At 38.6% G+C, this 18,592-nt stretch overlaps 2 protein-coding genes across 2 annotated transcripts; one reads left to right on the forward strand and one right to left on the reverse strand.

Annotated features, from left to right (window-relative positions):
* Positions 1-1,375: 1,375 nt before the first annotated feature.
* LOC6495244 (aquaporin) lies at positions 1,376-15,237 on the reverse strand. Its single transcript, XM_001958735.4, has 4 exons — positions 14,563-15,237; positions 7,282-7,460; positions 2,046-2,399; positions 1,376-1,988 (listed from the first exon to the last, which is right to left on the reverse strand). Exons 1-4 carry the CDS (start codon positions 14,576-14,578, stop codon positions 1,800-1,802), a joined length of 738 nt encoding a protein of 245 aa, XP_001958771.1. The 5' UTR covers positions 14,579-15,237; the 3' UTR covers positions 1,376-1,799.
* Positions 3,924-4,900, forward strand: LOC6502546 (C-type lectin 37Db). Its single transcript, XM_001958736.4, has 2 exons — positions 3,924-4,095; positions 4,158-4,900. The coding sequence occupies exons 1-2, from the start codon at positions 4,027-4,029 to the stop codon at positions 4,782-4,784; spliced, it is 696 nt and encodes a 231-aa protein (XP_001958772.2). The 5' UTR covers positions 3,924-4,026; the 3' UTR covers positions 4,785-4,900.
* Positions 15,238-18,592: the final 3,355 nt, after the last annotated feature.

An 18,592-nucleotide genomic window follows, 5' to 3' on the forward strand; every position in this document is an offset into this window, starting at 1 on the left:
CGTTGCACACTTTTGACCAAAATTATAATACCCTCTGCAAGGGTATAATGAAAATAAAATAAGATTGATTCTTGTTTGAAGACCCACTCCCAGAAAAATTAAAAAAAAAATCTTAACAAAAAACATGAAAAAATAAGAATTAGCTTTGCAAATTTAATTTTGCTTCCCCCAAAAAAAAATTAAGAATGGAACCACAGATTTTCGCGTAATAAAATTAAAAAAAAAAAAAAAAATTAGAAAATAAGAAATAATCGGCTTGGCAAATATAAATTCACTGTTAGCTCAAGCTCCAATAAGGTCCATGTAGAGTGATGTAGTCAAAAAATAAATAAAATGAATAAATGATTGATTCTTGGTTGAAGACTTACAACCGAATGATATAGAAATATTTAAAAAGCTGACTTTTATAGGGTTCAGAGCCCACATAAAATAATAGCTATGTATTTCGATAAGAAATATGTGTTGAAAGAGTCAAAGAATATCTTGGCGCCATCTAGCGTGCAACGGATATACAAGTTTGATAGGGTTGTGTCTTGGCTAACCAACTTTGATGTAAAATACTAAACAATGTGGGGGGCTGTTGGATCTCTGGAGGATCCAAGTATCGCTTCAGATGGACACGACGGGGATTAAGGATGATAACGAAAAGATTGGTAGTCAGTCTCTTAGACTAGGTAGAAGTTTAAATTGTAGTGAATATAAACACTTTTAATGTGCTATATTATATTTTTTTTTATTCAGTAAAGTCTTAAAAATATCTTATATCGAAAATGAATTGAATAAATAATATAATATATTTGTCCATTGATATGATTTCTTTGGATCTTAGGCTGACGATTATCATTTTCCAAATACTTTCTGAAATTTTAAAATGGTTACTTGGGAAGAGTTGCATATTATCTTAAATACCTTTTCCTATAAAATCATAATTAAGTTCCATTAAATATCCATTAGAGCTCTTCATCTTGCCGATTGATTAGAACCGGGTCCTCGAGCAGAAGAAACATCATCAGGAGAATGCAAAGAATGGCAAATATAAATATGACCATGATGGGAATTTTCAAAACCTCAACGGACCAGAGCGACTCTTTCGATGGTATAAAGGTCTTCTTAAACTGAAATTCATAGATTAGCCTCTACACTTAAAAAAAAAGAAAAGAGAAAACCCAAGCGTAGCACTGGTAGAATATTTGCCCGAAGCAATAATCGCAAGAATAGATTCCAGAATTCACCATTTCATCCGCTGCCGTTGAAAACGCACTCCAAGAGCTATATTTTAAAAAAGTGTTTTGAAATGCCACCAAAATGATCGCCAGGCTGGATGATTGTGTGGTGATTGAAGCCCCAGGACATACAGACAAAGACGCAGTTGTAATTGTATTTTCTTGATTTACATTTTATTACACAATAGTCATAATACAATTCGTTAGGTGCTCAACAAAGTGAAAGTGCCTTCGAGATACAATTTAGTCAAGCTTCAATACAGTTTTCCCTCGATATTGTGCACATAATTTAGCTTAAAATTACTCAAATACAATATTGCATATTTTAGGTGTTATCATCGCATTATTAACTAAACAGATGTCTGCTTTTTATTTTTTAACAAATAAAAAATTGTACAGTTGTGTGTGAGACAGGGGGCGGGGGGAAATTAGTGTTCAGAGGTCAGAGGTAAGGTTGAAAATTTTGGAAAAATAATTCAATGTGTCCCTGGTGGGTGTTAAGCGAAATGTAATGTGGATGGGAAGCGGGTGCGGACATTTACAAAAAATATGGTATTTCGGATATTGTTTAGAAGTCTAGAAGTCGTACGAGTTGGCCTCATCGTCGCCCTTGCGTACCTTGAAGATGAACCGGTAGATGATTCCGGCAACCAGGCCACCGGCGATGGGGCCCACCCAGTAGACCCAGTGGTCTGCCCACATGCCCTGCACCACGGCGGGTCCGAAGGATCGGGCTGGATTCATGCTGGCACCGCTCAGTTTCACCTGCAATGGTTTCGAGATTATTAAAGATTCTTTTTAATTCATTATTCCTCAACTTACGGCGCACAGATGTCCAGCGGTGATGGCTAGTCCTACAGCCAACGGAGCCGATCCCTTGATGTCCGAACGAGCCGGGTCTGAAACAGCCTTCACCACAAACACCAGGATGAAGGTGATCAGTGCCTCAATGAGTACCGCCTGTCCGGCGTCCAAGGAGGGATCAAAGGAGGAGACTCCCAGTCCAGAACCGACTAGTCCGTTAAGGGCCACCTTGATCACAGCCGCTCCTGCGATGGCGCCCACCAATTGGACGATGATGTAGAACGCTGCCTTCAGGATGCTGATCTCGCCGACAATGAGAAAGCCCAAGGTGACAGCCGGGTTGATGTGACAGCCACTCAGGTGACCCAAGCCCTGGAAAATGTTAAAAAAATTAGATATTAGACTTCAGTATACCACAGGATATTCATGTCCGAATCTGCCTACAAGGGTTAATTATTTTCAAGTCTTTAAGTAAACATCTTTCACCGTTGCCTCACAGCAAATAGACATCTTTAATTTCTTTCCGTTTTATCAATCAAAGTCAAATGTCAAGTTGACAATGCAGCATCTGAGGCAACCTTTATTGTTCAATGTTTTGCCCTTTGCCGTGGCAGCTTATTTTTACCTTTTCCTATAAGATCTTGCTGTAGTTTTTTAGTCGATTTTTCCGAAATTTTCATTGCACAATCGCTTATGCTGGCAGCTGCCAACGGATACAAGCAATTTGTCAGATACGAGATGCACTCAAGTGTTTTGCCGTTTGCCGAACGAGTATCTTGTATCTTGTATCTGCAAAGTTCAGGTCGAGCCGGCTCGAAAGTAAAAGTGATTTAAATCGGGGTTCTGCCAAGTCATTGCCCGAAGAGAGATCACATGGAACTACTTGGTTATGGTAAATGGAAATCCAACAAATTGCCACTTGTCTGCGGATCGGATCGGATCGGATCGGATCGGATGGGTTCGGAGTCGTTTTGGATCGGATTGGATCAAGTGTTATGAATGAAGCCGAAACGCACTGTTCACTCCAATCAAGGTCGATGTGCAGGCTTCTATGTTTGATATCTTTTTTTGTGCTCTACCCAGCAGCTTAGCTGTTTGGGTTTTAGTTTTTGTTCTTTATTTTTGGTTGATACGAATTTCGATTTCGATATGGATTTCGCATGGCCAATGTCGTGCGTTGCTTTGCGTTTAATTAATAAATGCGCAAAAAATGCAACTACAAAAAATAGCCGTGTTGGCCGTTCAACCACAAAACGCTAATTACAAATGCCGCCAAGAGCAAGATCGGGTCGAGTCGAGTCGAGCGGCAAACTGCAACTCGAACAACTTCTTGACATTTTGGTTATGCTCATGCGTGCATTGCAATTTCGTCTATATAATATTAAGTTGCCGCTTTTGTTGCAAGTTGTTGCCATTACATATACATATAAATACACTCTGACCTAATCGACAAGATCTGAGCTTTGGGCCATTAGGCTTTAGGCCTATCGCATTGTTCTCAGCCTCTTAATTGCACAGACAAACACACTCGAACCCTCGAACACCCGAACGAACACTCCAGCCCACTCGAAGAGTCGTGAAATTAATCAAATTTATTGCTAGACCCGAAACCCATAATTAAATTTAATATATGCAACGAAAGCAATCGCGATCGACGGTCCGGGTGCGTGTGAAATCCGAGAGTGACAGAATGGCTGAACTTAGCCATGAGTCATAGATCAAAAATTGGCTAAAACGGAGTTTTGGTCAATGGTAGATTTTTTGTTTTCCACTTTTAGGACTGTGCGTTTATCAGAAATAATCAGAAAAGTTTAAAATAAATCATATATAAATAAACACTTTACAGAAGCCGATAAGAAGCGTACGATTTTCTGCTATGCATTTGAAACATTGTTCTGAATGTCAATGGCTTGAATTATCTCACTGAGAGCTGCAATTTTTGAAGCAACATCAGTCTTCTTCAGGTTTTCCGGCTGACAAGTCATACAAATTAGAAGCAATGCACGTCTCAGTTATTTTAACATTATTAACAATATTCATTGTTAGATCTTCATCTCAAGAATGCAAGGCAAGTTCTGAACCATTATTCCTTTTATAATGAGCCCCTGTTTAATTTCAAACTTTAAACAGGGGGATAGCTGCCAGTCCCAGTGCGATTCCTATTGCTTTGGAGTCCTGAAGCCCTGCATGTCGAACCTCGCTGCCCTGCAAAGGAGGACAGAATCCTGTGAGGCAGCCGTAACTCTTGCCAGACTGGCCCTCAATGACAAAAGACTAGAGACTTTTGGAAGTCCTCTGTCCGTGTCCAACGATAAGGATAACAGCACCCAGTTGGAATTAGCCTCCACCCCCCGATCAGTCCGCAGAGGAAATAGTACAACTTTTGAGAAACTCGGATCTAAATACTATTACGTCGAAAAGGACCAAAAGGTTAAGTGGCACGTGGCACTGCAGAAATGCCATGAAATGGGCGGACATTTGGCCAACCTAAGGCACCAGGAGGATTTGGATACCATCAAAAGGAAGCTGGTGATAAATGCACGGTACTGGATCGATATCACTGACCAGTTTCAGGAGGGAAAGTATATATCAATGACCAATGGATCCGAGGCCAGCTTCTTAAAATGGGACAACACAGAACCCACCAATGATGGGGACTGTGTGGACGTCATAGCTTATAATGGGAAAGTGGCCATGAATGATAATTCATGCTCCAAAGAATTGTACTTTATTTGTGAGACATCCGCTAGTTTTTAAAAATAAGATCATAAATAGTAATTTCTGTCTATATCTATTATGTTAATCTATTACTGTTTCTGCATTATATCATGTTTTATTTATTATAATAATAAATAAGCCCACAGTCAATAGAACATTATTATTTTATTTTGCGGTCCAAGCCTCTGTGATCTCAAGGCCACTTGCTGGCTACGAAAAGTCTGCCATGGCAGTGTCTCCTCGCTGTCTCTACTACCGATCGACCAGATACATTTATATATATCTATATATTTATATATATATATATTGAGATCGATTGGTTTACGCATGTGCAGCGGCGGCCTGCAGCAATTCGACATTTACGCTTAAATCATATTTTATGGCTTGGCGGCTGAAAATCGAATGTTAACTTGTTTGTTTCGTTCTGCTTTTCAGCAACATTTTGGCGATTGTTGTTGATATTTTTTGCTCGTTTGCTGATTCAATTCAAGTTCGCATCGGGCCAAAGCCAAAGTCGAAGTCAGAATCAGAGTCAGAGTCAGAGTCGGAGTCAAAGTAGAAAAGTTTGTTCAAACAACTTGATTCGATTGCGATCGTGAATTGAAAACCAAAACGTGAATGCTGCACGCACAATGTATTTCTAGTCTGTTTTTTTTAATTGAAGTAAATACTGGTGTTTTGAGATATTTAATTTGTATTCTTTGGATTTTGAGGCATTTCCTCTTGAACAATTTCAGCAAAGAATGTAGGTCCAAGCCAAGCCCTCTCAAAACATTTTGGATAACAATCTGATGCCTTTAAGATTTACGACCCGCATTAAGTTGACTCGTAATCAAGTGATTTAATATTTTACTAAGCACGTTTTTGTAAATTAAATTTAATTTAACTTAATTTGCATTTTTCCAAGATTCACTTCCTTCTCCTGCCGGCTGCATTCAAATGTGAATCTGCTGGAGATTTGCATTTGAAGTGCCGCTCTATGGAGACATTTGATATATTTGCTGGATCAGCAATATCATATTTCTTGGCTGAGTTCTGTTGGGTTTGTAGACCGACTAGCGGACTTGCCATTCCAGGGCGAACACAATTGCTTGCAATTAGCACGTTTTCCAATTTGACGCCACGCGTTTGGCTCCATTGAACAAAATACACCTATATACTATATAGGTGTATATAACCCGATAACGATGACGGACAAGCAAACCCGTCAAATAGCCATTGTCGTCACACATACCTTGGCTAATCTGGGCAATCGTGTTGGGGCTGGGGAAAGGCAGGAAAAGCCGTTGCTGCCATAGGTTGCACTTGCAACATGACTGATTTCTTGCATCTTTCATGGCACGTGGTTTGGAAATCGTCGAACAACTAATTTGCCACTAATAGCCAACGGCAGGCCAACGAAAATGTTGCAAGTCTTTTCCGCGGGGAAATACACAGTGGCTGAGGTAAGCGTTAATAATGTTGCATTGTCTGTTGCCAATAAAATTGCTACTTGATTTCATTAAATTATTGAAATTATTAATGCTTTCGATTGATTATGTTTATGCATTTTATAAAGTAATTGCAAAAATAGAGGGAAAAAGACGAAGGAGATTAATAAAATGACTTTTTAAAGTAGCTGATAATATTGCGCATACGACTAGTAAGCCAAAACATAGTAGTCATTTCTTTGATAATCTGTGAATAGTTATATATTAATTTTTCGATTTTTTCTGTGGATATTCTTGTATTAAAATTCCAGAAAATTGTTTTCAAAATATTACTCATACGCCAAGTATGCCGCAGTAACTACTCATCTGATAGTTGAGTTCCAAGAAATATTCTCTTGTTTGATGGATTCGCTTATTTGTGCTTGACTTTTGTAGTGCCATAAATTGAATGCTAGATCGCTTTAAATGCTAAAATGCACAAAACACACTCCTCGAACAGAACAAGTACAGTCCGGGCAGCATAACGTAATTAAACGCATAATAATCTAATTGCATATTTTGCGTGTTGATTAATGTTAATTGCCAGCGCAGACGCTTTTGCTGCGAGCGCGCATTTATTATTCGCATTCTGAATCTCAATCTGAATCTGAATTTGTGTGATGTGTGTGCGTTTGTAAATCTGTCAATTTTGTAAATTACATTCGCACGCAGTCTTGAGTCTTTCAGTCTTCGAGTCAAGAGTCGAGCTGCATTCGGTTGCCATTTTTATTGCAACGAACTGTGTGCGAGATGTTGTCTTGTTGTCGCGTTTTAAATGCCAATGTCTCTTGGCCAAAATAGCAGCAGCTATAGCCATAGCTACGTTTGTGAATGAGCCGAAAGTGTAACGCGGCGGTGGCGTGTCCTTGAAAATGCCCGCCGATAAATGCACGCACTTCGACTCAAAAATCTTAAATCTATAGCTCGATGCGTTCTCTTTGTATGATTTGTATTTTGCGTGGATATCGGGGTGGACATGAATAAAAGGTAATAAATGTGGAAAATTTAAACACAAGATAGGGTCCACTCTAACTACAGAGTATAGTGCGTATAATCGTATATATTACCTGGGCGATGGTGGCCACAGTCAAGCCAAAGGTGAATGCGATTTGTGGTACACTTCCGCTCGTCGTGCTGCCAACGCCGACGAAGACCAAGAAAAATGTGCCCACCATTTCGCCGAATAGCATGCGCCAGATTTTCTTGTTCTCGGTTATGTCGGCAACGCCAACGAATTTCGACATTTCTGCAAATGGTATCAAAAAAATTGGACAAAAAAACAGATATTAGTAGTGATTGCAACAAATATACAATTGATTGAAACCCGTGCACCGCATGCCACATCATAATTAGTTATTAGCTTTTGTCATTATTATACAGAAACCTATAAGCTCATGGATTTAAAAACTTATTACCATACTGTTTATTTTGTTGTTTAAACAATTTGCCCTTTGCCTGGTCTGTTCAAACAATTTACATCGTTTGATTAATTAATTTGTTTAATGGCACTTGGGTGTTTACTTCCTGACAGAAGCCTTTCTGCCTCTATCATTTGTCATTATCGCTTAGTTGAGTGCTAATGAGCGGGTGTTAATGGGCTTACCTCTAAATATTTGCGAACAACAAGGCGCACGCTCTGCTAAGACTATTTATAAACACTATGAGCCTGAGATGCATTTAATGTGGGCCATCTAGGGCTTACCAGATTGAGGGCTAAGCGTTTTTGGTATCTGGAATAGGGACTACCTCGTTCCTCAAGCCCATCTTAATCCGAAAGATAAATACAAACTTGTTATCACCTCAATGTCAAGTGCTGGCCAAATAATGCCACTTTTCGGGCTGGGGCTGATAAGTTGCGGGATGTTATCAAGTCCAGTTCGCACACTCTCTACTTATTATGAGCAATTATCTTCTGTCCCATGACTTTGATGACAGGCCATGCCATAAAATCCACAAAAAATGCAGGCGAGACTCCATAAAAGTGGCGCTGTCGACAAACAGTTAGGCTACCGGCCAGTTGCAATTGTTTATGGCCAACTGCAAATTGCAGCTCATTCAAATTCCGTGGCAGTAGATCGGGTGAAAATATCAAATGGCCGGCAAAGATGCAGGCCAACGTGATCTGAATTGGCAGAGATCTCTGATCGGAGGAATTCCCCTCCGCCAAACCCATAATCCAGGAAGTCCATAAATATCAAACTGATAGTTCGTGGAATTCAATTGACGCCACTTTTTATCAAAAATGTCCAACTGATAAGGCCATTAAAATGAAACTTAAGTTGGGGACTATAACCCTTATTGAAAAGTGAAACTATCTCGCACTTGATCTAAATATTTTAAGCTCAGGAAACGGCCATTAATGAATACTTCAACCAATAACCATTTTATCGCATAGACTTGGAGTTGAAATCGAAATTATCTGAAGGCTGATACACCCACGTCGGGTCCAATCTATGAGAATCGTAAATAAAATTGGCAAATGAAACCAGATCGACCTGTTGACAAGACAAGAATCGCAATTGGCCCGAAACTCAATTAGCATAAATGGACAAAATTTATGGTTTATTTGCAATGAACATTTGTTTAATTCATTCCTTGATGGAGGATGGGGGGAGGGACTTAAACAAATGTAAATTGAAATTAATTAAAGATACGAAAAATGTCAAACATAATTACACGAGCATTGTGGAGGAACAAACACGAATTATTGCTGAATTGTTTCCATCTTCGTTTGACAATCAATCAATAATCGGGGAGGGGTTGGAGGGTTAAATTAATATCTTCATCTGTTAGGCAATTGCGACATTAATCACAGCAATTGAATTGAAAATTGAAATTCAAGTTCAATGGAACTTTGGATCATTAATTTACAATTTGTACGGTGTAGCTCTCAGGTTGAGCTTTCCTGTGAACTGTGAAGTGCGTCAAGTGTTATGTCTGTGTTTTGTTTCTCTGATAATTTACTCAAATTTTTTAATAGCTTTCTTAGCTGGCATTTGAATTAGCTGTTAGTTTCGCTTACGAGAGACCTCTTAACACCTGAAGTTTGCTAAATAGGCTGTTGGAACCTTTACTGCGCTTTAGTTATCACCGCAATCAGTTCTATAATTGATGAGTTTTATATCTAGACTCTACAGGTTTGTGTGCTTTTTTGAGGAAAGCAAGCTGGCTACCTCGCGGAACAGTGGCTCCATAAAGATAAAGTAGTGACTGCTACCTGGGAATACTAAAAATAGATACGCTATCTCTCCAGTTTACCCAACATAATCTAAATGAGGCAGCCATAACCTTCGTAGGCCTCCCGCATGTCACATCCTTGGGACTCTAATGCTAAAACACAATAAAAAAATCTTGAAATCTTGAAATGCGTATGTTTGCCATTGAAAGTGGTCTGAAGAAAATCCGCGAAACCCAATAAATTATTGTTGTGGCCGGCAGGCACATTAAAAAAAATGAAATTAACAAAAAAACAAAATCATAATAACAACAATTACACACAATAGTCATCAATTGGAAGGTGAGGGCGTGACGACGTCGAGGCTTTCAGTGGATTTTGTCTATTTGCACTTACAAAATAAAAATCATACAGAGATACACCAAAAAAACAATCCATCCAGCAAGGCCAGTTGAGATACATTTGCGAGATGAAGATTTATCTGCGTTAATTTCGCATATAATTTGTCGAATACAATTCGGTAATATGTTCATAATGAATTGTAATTAATTTAATTAGAGTTGAAAATTTAATGAGTATTCTTTATAATTTGATTAGCAAAGCAAACGTTGTGCGTTTTAAATAAATACTCTGTTAATTCTAGTTTATTTAATTAGCAAACAACAAATAGTATAACTCTTTGGTTTTCATTCGAAAATTAGGAGGCACTCTATCAATACCCCGACCCCGGAGCTGGCATATCAATCATTTTGTGACACTGTCATTGCCAATGCCATCGACATGAAATTAATTAACGCAATCTTGTAGCACTATCGCGAAACATAAAAATGAAAATCGGGCACTGACTAAAGTGAAATAACCTTTAATTTCTTTCGAATCGAGAAATTCCAGGCGTATGCGTAATATTTCACTTTTTCTGGAGTGATGGCCCCGAAGCCATTAGGAACTTGGCTTGTGGAGGCGTGACCCACATTCCAGAAAGTATTCTTTTTTATTGGTGTACCTGTACCTGGCAAACCATTTTTTTTGCTGTTCGCAAAACTCAAGAAATAATTTGAAATTCAAAACAGGTAAAGCCTGGCTTTATTTTCTGGCTCTTTTGCTTTCTTTCTTCGGTAGCTTCCGTGTTTGAAAACAAGAAACGCAATATTGTACAAGCAAAACAAATTAAAATTTTATTACTCTGGCTGGAAGATTGAAATCTTATTTTGGTGGGAAAGTTATTCTACAATATACTCTATAAAATATGCTAATATATTTTCAAAGATTTTAGACACGGAATTTAAGTATTTAACTCAAGACCCTATACAATACTTTGAAACCTTTAATAAATTCGTAAAGAGTATAGAAAATTCGTCAATCCCCCGAAGAATAAAACATCGAAAATCCAATTCAAATGTCAAGGTCGCTACACCCGCACCCACTACCCCCAAAAACAATGAAAGAAATTTCGGACTTTCGCTATCGCCATCATCATGGCATATAAATCACGATCCTCGTGTGAAAAATTCCAAGTCCTTGGGCAAGTACATGAAACTATGAACTCATAGAGAACCCTTCGCCACATTCTCAAGTGGTATTATTCAGCTATTTCGCAATGTCTAAAGATTAAATCTGCATTTTTGCGGCTCATTCGCTTTCATGTCACTGCCAAAAGCAGTCTCTCCAGCGATTTATGGCTATTGCCCGTGAAATTACCTGTCTGACTGACTGACCGATAAGGCCGATAAGGTGTTACGACTGCTCCCAGATAGCCACATACATAGTTGCCATTCGGATCCCCATGTTGGGATTGATTTCGTCGGCCAGAATTAATTGTTGGGCGTTAGATTAGCAGCACCCCGATTATCTAAATGGATTGGATCCCGTTCCGAATATAGCTATTCACAGTGTGTGTCCGAATTGGAATGTAGGCCAAGTTTCCCGTACGGTTAAATGCATTTCTGACCTCTGGGAAAAGCGGCTTGCAGTCGCCATAAACTTGCTTTCGTTGCGGACATCCGTTCGACATGGACTTGCACCTGTTTTTCTAGCTTACATCCTGCGGATGGCACAACAAGGCACTGAGAGAAAAGCCTAGGCAAACAGTCCTTTAGTTATCTAACAAGAAAAATGCTAAAATTAAATCATTTTCTTTCACTGCCCCTGGGGCCTTACAAGACGAGCCTTGGCCATAACTAAAATCAAGGTACGTGGGCGTGGTCGAGCACACGTGCCCAAGTCTGAACAAAGGCCATGTCAAAGGCTTGGCTCTGCACAAGCCGCTCCCAAGTCCTGCCCCGGCTACGTTTTTAGGAGAGGGAGCTTCTAGCCATGACTTATCTGCGTATTATTAAAACATGAGCAATGTCATCGCCTGTAGCATTTTCTCACCTCGTCTCTGGAATGGCAAAGCCCAAAAGAACATTCCCCTCTCTGATTTTATTAATTTGCTGCCGACACGCGATTATGGCATAACTTTCCTAATTTATGTCTATTTCTGCTCATATGATTTTTAATCATTCGAAGAAAGTTCGGTCGCTGACTGACGGCCAAAGGATTGACGAAAACAACTTTTATGGACTATGCTATGTTATGATAGCTTTTAAGGTGGCTCCAATGGTAATTTTTCATTCCAAAATGACGTCAAGTATATAATTATTGTAAAACGAAAGGGAAACGTAAAGGTGGAAGTTTTCTAGAAAGAAATGTTTTGAAATGTTTTTTATCAAAACTGTTTTCTTTTTGTTCAAAAAAAGAAGAAAAGACAGGTGTGGCTTTTTGTACAGATTCGGTTTGTAAAGGAGAACCGTTTTCTTCTCTTTTTGTTAAATTTATATCAGTTATTTTCGTGCTTATGCAAATGATGCACTTTTTTTTAGCCCTGGAGTTAAGACCAAAACACAGGCATAAATTTTCCCTCAGCACATGCCACTCGTATTAGTGCAAAACAAAAGATTCTGGCAGCTTGCCTTTTCCATTCAATTTCGCCTCGATTCGTCTACAATAATTAATCAATTTAATCGGATTATTAATTTCGGTTTGCGCAACTCTCCGCATCGGAACGGTCACTCTCTTGGGGCACTTTTGTTCATTTAGGTGATGATTTTATTAATAATACTTGGATAAGTCGCGGGGAAAAGATCGAAACCTGTTCGCCGGCCGTTAATTGTCGTTATAAATAAATTAGTCATATGGATGTTTGAATTTTAGCATTTTTGGGTATGGTCATGGGCGGGGGACCGACTATTCCGAACCCGAATCGGTTTAAATTTCAGTTTTTCGCTGGGTGTGCGGGTGAAGTGCGTTATGGGCTTTTGGTTCAAACAAATTTATGGCGCGCCTCAACCCATTTACAAGGGCCAATAAATCAGGAGGCTTATTTATTGGGGCTTGTGGTTTATGACTAACCAAGGAGTTTACCGATTAATGGCGATAATTTCTGATTAAACGATTCGACCAGTGGCCGGAGTTATTTTCCCAGGTAAGCCTTTTTAATGTCAAATAGGATTGCTGCGAGTCACTTGAAATTTTTTTCAATTCAGCTAATTCTGTAAATTGAATTTCGTGTTACGTGAATCAAAAACTTTCCATGGGAATGAACATCTTAACTTTCCTAGATCTCAATGGCAGCTTATTATCTTAATTATAAGCTCTCTGATTAACAAACAAGTTGATCTTCCGTTGGGAGCTAAGCTGTGCTGCCAAGTTTGAAATGGGGGATGAGCTGGGCGACTTGGAGTCTCACTAACTGTGCTAACTTTCAAAATGTTCTAGCCAGAAAACATTTCCTGGCCTTAAATGCTACTGTTTTGAATGCCAGCAACGCAAACAATTTCACCGTGATGCCATGTCAACTTAACTCACGATTATTACTGTAATTTTTATATCATATACGTATGAATCTGCGAATGCGACGCCATAAAACTAGCAGACTAGCAAAGATGACAACGCATTGAATTATGAGGTGGGCCAAGAACATTAAGTGACACAAAAAACGGAAATATAGGGGAGAAAGATGAAATTAGCAACACGTTTCATACCATAATTTGCAGAATTTCAACGCCAAAGGCCGTAAAGTTTCTCACGCAGCTCACTAGACTACTATTCTTTCAGTACTGAGTAAGAGGCCATGAAAACATTTAATATTTAAATCAAATATTGAATCTTGCGCTTAAACACTTGATCAAATAAGAGCCGGGTTGACATTAATTAGCTGGCACCGAGAATCTCAATTATAGAGCATGGCAAGAGCTAATGAATTTTCAGCTATTGTGGCTGGGCAAATATTTTCGCCATTATCTGTACAACGTTATCGTCACAGAAGGTAAAAAATTAACAAGACGGGGTAGAGCGCCAAAAGTGACGCCAGAAGGACAAATAAAGAAATGCAATTAAGACTTTAATTAATTACTCATGGAGGCTTTACAAATACACCTATTTTTGGGGGGCTTTAATTGTATTTTTTTAATTCGATTTCGTTTCTGTTGGACTTTTCCATTCTTTCCAGTTCATTCACTTGCCAATCGAGGAGTCATCATCATCATTTAAATTGCTCGAATCGAGTGTAGTTTCCGCTATTGTTGTTTATCCATCGGGCTTCCTCTGACTCTTTCTTTTATTTTCTTTCAGGCCAGTCTGTCATGCTAACTTTCAAGTTACAGAAATCATCATCCACAGACAGCTCCACGGAAGCCAAATCAAAACAACACCAACACCAAAGACTTGGCAGAAAAATAAAAATCAACTTGAGGCTAATTTACGGTTTCTGTCATGCTGCGCCAGAGAAATTATTGAAAAGCAATCATGTCGTTATCGTTATCGGTAGGCGGTCCACTCTTTGAGGCCAAAAAGCCAAACAAAAAGGATGATTTATCAAAATATCTTCTGATAGCTTATTAAAGATGATTAATTGTTTGGGAAAGATGATTAATTTTAAGTCACAAATTTGATATTGTATAGAAAGTAAAAGCTAAGCTTGTTTTAAAGGTGTTAATTGCCATTATTTTTGTTTTGAAATAAGCCGAGAAAATGGTCAGTTAACACTCTAACTATAAACCTATGTTGAATGCAAAGCACTAACGCTACGCCTCTGATACTCAATTAAAGTTTCGAAGAAAACAAAATAATTTTCGCCCCCAATTAAATTATTTTAACCTTCGTACTTTATATCTCAAATCTGCACGGCACTCACCTGTTTTCTCAACCATTTTGCTGTCTTCTGGGGGCTGCCACTCGAATTTAGCAAAGCGTGGGGGATTCGAAATTGAAATTGTGTTTTGCTTTCGTTTTCGAAGCGCCCTTTTTGTTTGATTTTATTTTATATTTATTTTTTTTTTTTGGGTAAAAGTAAGCACTTGATTTGCTTTGAATTGTGCCAATAGCTTTGTATTTGTGGCCAAAAAATAATTGTTAAGGTTAAGAGTCTTGAAATTGCACAATTGCCAGGCACTTGACCACAAAACTCGAATTGGGCGGACGGCAGAGTTGATTTTCCTCTACTTTTTTGTTAGTTTGTCAATTGAATTTCACCCAAGCTGGTGTTTTCCTTGGCTGGTGGCTCAGATGTTTGTATTTATTTTCACACCGGGCTCAATTATGTTTTCTTTTCGTTGAACCGAAATTGGAAAGCGCAACGTATAATAACTCGATTTTATTATTTTCAATTAAATTAACTGCACCGCGGAGTTGATTTCCTTTTTTCTTTTTGTATTTTTCGAACTGTGTTTTTTCTTGTTTCTAATTTTCAAATTACCGTTGAAGTCTTTTCTCTTGAAGATTTCGGTATTCGGCTATAAGAGCTGTGTGCTGTGCTACCTGTTCACTGTTCGAGGCTCGAGCGCAAATAAACGTTGGCAACGCAACGGCTGTAACTGATATACTCGCTGTCGCTGTCGCGGTCGCGGCTGGCTTCGTGGCTTACTGCGCCGTCGACGCCGGCATCGCCAGTGGCAGCGACCAAGGGAGCGTATACGTAATGCGCGAAAATGTAAAAAACCGGCGTTTTTTTTCAATGTTTAGCGGGCTTGGCCAGAAAGGATCTGGGCTAGGAATACACCTGCCCTGATGACTTAATCGAAATTGTGGGGGTTTTCATCGCCCGGAATATTAGAGACTACATTGTGGGGAAAACATTTATTAGTATTAGTGGCTTGTGGGCGAGGCGGTGATTTTTATGGATGTATTATGGCCAAAAAGATTGGTAACCTGTCAGCTGCAAGTGCAGTTATTAAAAGGTTTTAGGTAAGAGCTTTTTGCCTAAAGATTTTAATCATTTAATCTCTAAATACCACTCATTCCTACATAAGAATTATTGTATAATTTTGAATACAATTACCAATTTAAAACCCATTTGAATAATTCCAAAGATAAGCCAATTTAAGGCTTAGGGGAAAGTTCAATGCCATTTTTAATTTTTGCACACAGTCTTAAGCAACCACAACTCTGCCATTTTGGGCAATTGATATTAATAACACATGTTATACTCAAAGCTATATAATACTCAAAAAACCATAAAAAAATTTTTGATTAATCCAATTGTGCTGGTCATGCCAAGCCCTAGACTCTACTATCGACAAGGTGGAATCTTATCTCGGCACAAGACTCTTACTTTTGTTAATCCACAGGCGCCGCACGTGACTGACTTAGACTCGACACCAAAAACTAAACTGGAAAACCAAAATCCATGCAATCGACCACCCACTTTAAAACCTGAAAGGTGTTCATTTAGTTTTAATGGCACTTTAGTGCATTTTCCCCTAATAGGCTATGCACGGTTGAACCCTTATCAGTTTCACTTTTAAACAACTTTCCACAACTTTAATAAAAACGTATTGATTGCGAACTCGGGGGGGACTCTATGATAATAGGGGTTTTTGTACCTTGGCTATTTTTATCTGGAGGAGCAACAGTTGCGCGTTATTGACAAAACAAGTGACAACCCAAAATAAAAGGAGACATTCGCCAAGACCCTCCAATTTGTTTGTGGAAGCGTCTCAGTCCATTATGAAAACAAGAGTCAGAGACTCACAGACAGACAGATTTATATTTTAGGTTTTTTTTTGTGTCTAGGGGCGGTAAAGAAGTGGATAACTGAATGAAAATACTCTGTGCCGACTTTGTTGCTTTAATGAGTAATTATATTTAATGCCAGTTAACCATTAAAATGGCACGAAGTCTGGCTAAATGGGCGAGATAATCATCGCGGGCTGTTAGATGGTCTGTGCTTGTCGAATTACCAATATATCTCCGGGAGTCGCCCCTTTTCTTTTGCAGTAATTTTGATTCATCAGTAGTATGCTTCCTGAGAGAAATCTAATTAAATCGAAGATTTTAGTGGGTAGATGGTTTTATAATAAATGATTTACAATTGTATCCTATTTAAGTGAAAGTTTTGAGAGACAGTAACCTCTACGCTACAATAATACCCATAAAATCCATGAAATATTAACCAAATGGTAGCTGAATTTACCAAATCTATTCCAATTTTCACAACTATCTGTTTTCTTTGCACTTTGTGATGTGGTGATGCTAAAAAACAATTCGAAATACAAAAAGACTTCAGTGACATTGAAACATTCGCAATTGTAACTGTAAGTGACGGACGATCGCCGAGTGCTGCTGCTAAAAAAACTGCACAAAAAATTAAACAAATAATATAAATAAATAGCTAAAGAAAACAAAGCAAAATAAATGTGTAAACGCGCCGAGAGAAACGATAATAATCACGAAATGGAGTGTGTCGGTTGTTGGTTGCCAAAAAATAAAATTATTTATGCTTATGTACCGTTATTGTTGGCAGGGGGCGGCTAATAAACATAATGTAATGATTTTTTGCAATGATTCGCTAAAAAATTAAATGCCCCCAAAATTGGTTCAATCAGGTGGCAGAAAAAAGAAACAAACAAAAACTAGGAGCGTGCCTGCTTTTGATTTGAATGATTTTTCATTTTTTGGGGGGCTCATGATTGATTTTAGCCTAGACAGAAACCAAAAAATCAAATAAAGGTCAATGTCACAGCCCTCCACCTGCAACCTCTAGTCCCCATTTGGCTGGCTGCTCCATCTCCGGCATTTGACACTTCATCAATCTTTGTTAGTAGTCCCGAGTCTTAGATGCGTGAGTGTCCAAGTCCAAGTCTCTATGAGCTATGCAAATTTTTAGCCAGCGCTCTGATTATGACTTGTTCGGTAATTTTTGGCCAGCCATGATGTATGATACATGTGCAGTACAGTAATCACACCTTAGAGAGGCTTTAGAGATTACAAATAAAGAAAATATCCATAAACATAGTATCGTATATTGTATTGTTTTTGTTTGTTGATGGATCTTCTATATCAAAATAATACTTATTCACTGTTTATTTACTCCTAGAGGCAGTCTTCACTGTACTCATACAGCGCACACAATGTTTCAATAAGGCCGCTGCTTTGGGTTTGCTTTTATTGTTGGCTGTGGGTATTGCGGTTCTCGTTATTGTTTTTTTGCCAGCCTCGTCCAAGTCCAATTCGAAATGTTGAATAGTTGTTGAGATATTTGTTTTGCACATTTTCAGTCACCCCCGGCGATTATCACCCGAGTCTTCACCTCCATTACCTTTGCAGCCATGACTAACCGCCAGCCGTCTTCAAGTCTTGTGTCTTCACGCATGCGCCGTGGGAAATATTGGCCGAGAGCTTTCGTAGAAACAAATCTTATGCGGGCATCACAAAAAATACAAAAAAAAATATAAAGAAATATCTACCTACGCCTCACATTCTGCACATAAAAAACTTTCAATGATCAAACGAACATACACAACACGAGAATAAAGGTTAATTCTGGCATAGTGGCGCACGAGGCGTATACTTACTTCCTGTAGGGGATGGGAGATGGTGAAGCGCGTGCCGGGGCCAAAAAATTGCAGGTAATTAACCAAAAAAAAAAACTACTTCTCTTCCCAATCTGTCTGGCTGGCTGTCCAAGCTAAAAAGATCGCAACACTCCAATATCGAATCGCTTGATTGACACAAGCACTAGGTGCCACTTTTTAGCCATTTTTTGTATGTTTACCCAACTTCTTTGGTTTTTGTTCTGTTGTTTTATATAAAAATACCATCAAGAACAGATAAAATCTTTTTTCCTCGGACGCAGTTTTTTATTCACTTTTTTTGTTTCGTATTTTTGTGTATTTTTTATTTATTTATTTTGTTTAGTTAGGCACGGCCGTTGTTGACTTATGGCG

This window comes from Drosophila ananassae, chromosome 3L, assembly GCF_017639315.1.
Source record: "Drosophila ananassae strain 14024-0371.13 chromosome 3L, ASM1763931v2, whole genome shotgun sequence".
Taxonomy (NCBI): domain Eukaryota; kingdom Metazoa; phylum Arthropoda; class Insecta; order Diptera; family Drosophilidae; genus Drosophila; species Drosophila ananassae.